Below are 2,500 nucleotides of genomic sequence, written 5' to 3'. Positions count from 1 at the left end.
AAAACGAAATGCTCTGTTATGAAATTTGTAAATTCTTGAGAGGTACTTATCATAACTCCAATCTTGGACAAAACTCTTGGGAGAAATTCTGGCATGACATCATTGGAAATACACTCACAAACAAAGTCTATAATTGGCTCCCCTCGCCCTCGCCCTCTCCCCCATACCAATGTTGATAATGTTGTGAATTATATTATGCAAGCCTTTGGCCGTTTCTAAACCAACACTGGATTAGAGGAAAGGGGAAAGTATGGGGAAGTTAATCTTTTATTCCACACAAATAATTATTAGGGAATAACCATTTTACAGAGGTGTGTCACATTTTCCTTACGAGTTTTGTCCAAGATTGTAGAAACGCGCCGTACTGAAATGCCATAAATCAGGAGTTCTGCATAAGTGAAAAGAGATACAATTAAACTATCTATGGATTGAAGAGATAATATAGTTAATCCAAACTGTAACCATGCTTCTTGCACACTCTCAATTTCCGTTTTATTAAGGAGGATATCAACATGCTTTTCCTAGTTTGTTGGGTTATACATACATTTACATATGGTAGCATTGGTTTTCGTTGTGGGAGAATTTGTTAATGTTTTGTTGTTTTTGTTTTGGTGTTTTTAAGATTATCATCCTTGCAATAATGCAAGCTGCGACTCTTACAGAAAGGCAGTGGCGTTATCTTCACAGCGATGCGAATGCCTTTGTGAAAGCGGAAGCAGCTGTCCGTCGTATCAAGAAGAGATATGTGCCTCTAACGGTCGTACATTCAGAAACTTGTGCTTTCTAAAGAAAGAAATTTGCGAGACACGTGCCAACTACACCCACTATCACCCTGGAAGTTGTTCAGGTACATATGCGACTTCAAGGTTTATGAAACAGGAACTAGAGAACGTAAAAGGACGACTTGCTCTCAAGACTGTACATCACATATCTAGCAAAATCGTCCGTTCAAATAAAGATAAAGAGGACTGAAGGGTTCAACAATAAAAGTCTAGTAAATGCAAAGGTTCCATTCCTTTATGAGAACCTCCAAAAGTGCAGTTGAACCGTTAGAATATCCCAGCCAGTAATCGGAATGTCATGGGTTCGATTATAATTTCATCATGCAAATACATTATCAAAAATTGTAAACGTCATTATACGATGTTGAATCGACTTTAATGGTTATTAACCAACCATTATTCACAGCTTACACTTTGCATTTTTTTTCTCTATTTAGGTTTTCCTTTGCAGAAAGGTAGACATCAGTTCAAGAATCACCCTTCCTGGGCAAAAGATCAGTGTGAAACCATTCAATTTTCACCATTCATATTTTACCCTCATCAAAAGATCTTCGTACAGCTTACTGTGAATCATGTGAACTACTCTGACCAAACTTATGTCCATGAAGCCACCACTCCTTGGGTTGAAAGTGTGAACAGTACTCAATTCACTGCATGTGTGGCTAGAGCAGGAAGAAATGATTACCCATCAGGTAGCGTTGCTACTGTAGATTGGGTCGCTTATCAGGGAGCTCCTCCTGGAGGTATTGCGGGCGAGAAAAACTTCTCTCGTTGGTGGTCAGAAACTAGTTGTCAGACTGTCACGTTGCCAAGCGTAAGTAAACTACTATTGGCGTCTTCCTTCCGCAAATTTTGTGCTTCTGTACAAGGGGCGACCTAACGATATTGATTAATTGATTAATTGAGTACTAAACAAATTACAACCTTGCATAGATATTGCAAGAAAATATTAAGTGACTCAAACCAGTTTCAACACTTTCAATAGACCTTGATATTAGAAGGATTGACACTACAACACTTTATTTATCACGTAGCAGCAATGTTATGGTACCACGTGAAACATAAATTATTGCCGAACAAGATGCGGTCATTTTTGTGACATAACAAATTACCATGGCAACAGAAAAGCCTTGCAAGATTACCCTAAATTTGGGCTTTAGTTGCTTATATTTGAATTTCGATCTCGGTGACCCCAATTTTTTATTGCACAAAAGTGATCAGCAGGCGAGGATGAAACTCTATGCAAAGTTTTAAAAAAAAATTATGTGGAGCGGATTCAGAGCTGCCTTCAGCTTTATTTAAGGTGGCTCTGAATCCCCTCCGCAGAATTGTCTTAAAAAAAGTTTCATCTTGGCATGCTGATTACAGTTCAGAAAAAAAAATCAGGGTCACCAAGTTCTTTTTTGATATAAATGTTTAAGCAGCTAAAGCCAAAATATTACATGTTTTTTCAGGACTTTCCTGTTGCCACGGTAACTTTTACATCACAAAAGTGACCAAATCTTTTTTATCAGTAATTGGTGTTTGATATGGACTACCATAATGTTGTTAAGTTATATAGTGTTGTAGTGTCAATCCTTCTGAGAAGAACGTTTCTTTTCTGTTTTGAGTCACCTCAAGGACGTTCGCGCCCATTGACACTGCGAATTTTTCCGCGCATGTCACGCATACGTCATGCATCGCAGACCGCAGAGGTAAACATGATGCTGAAGGTGCAA

At 38.4% G+C, this 2,500-nt stretch overlaps 1 protein-coding gene across 3 annotated transcripts in view; it reads left to right on the top strand.

Annotated features, from left to right (window-relative positions):
* The window catches only part of LOC138004094 (uncharacterized), a 50,479-nt gene that overhangs the window by 20,014 nt on the left and 27,965 nt on the right, over window positions 1-2,500 (top strand). For all 3 annotated transcript variants that reach the window (XM_068850500.1, XM_068850499.1, XM_068850498.1), the window contains 2 exons: window positions 623-847; window positions 1,220-1,596. In XM_068850500.1, the coding sequence (XP_068706601.1) occupies window positions 623-847; window positions 1,220-1,596 (602 nt within the window). The remainder of the gene's footprint in view (window positions 1-622; window positions 848-1,219; window positions 1,597-2,500) is intronic.

This window comes from Montipora foliosa, chromosome 5, assembly GCF_036669935.1.
Source record: "Montipora foliosa isolate CH-2021 chromosome 5, ASM3666993v2, whole genome shotgun sequence".
Classification (NCBI taxonomy): domain Eukaryota; kingdom Metazoa; phylum Cnidaria; class Anthozoa; order Scleractinia; family Acroporidae; genus Montipora; species Montipora foliosa.
This window is presented reverse-complemented; position numbering and strand designations above follow the sequence as displayed.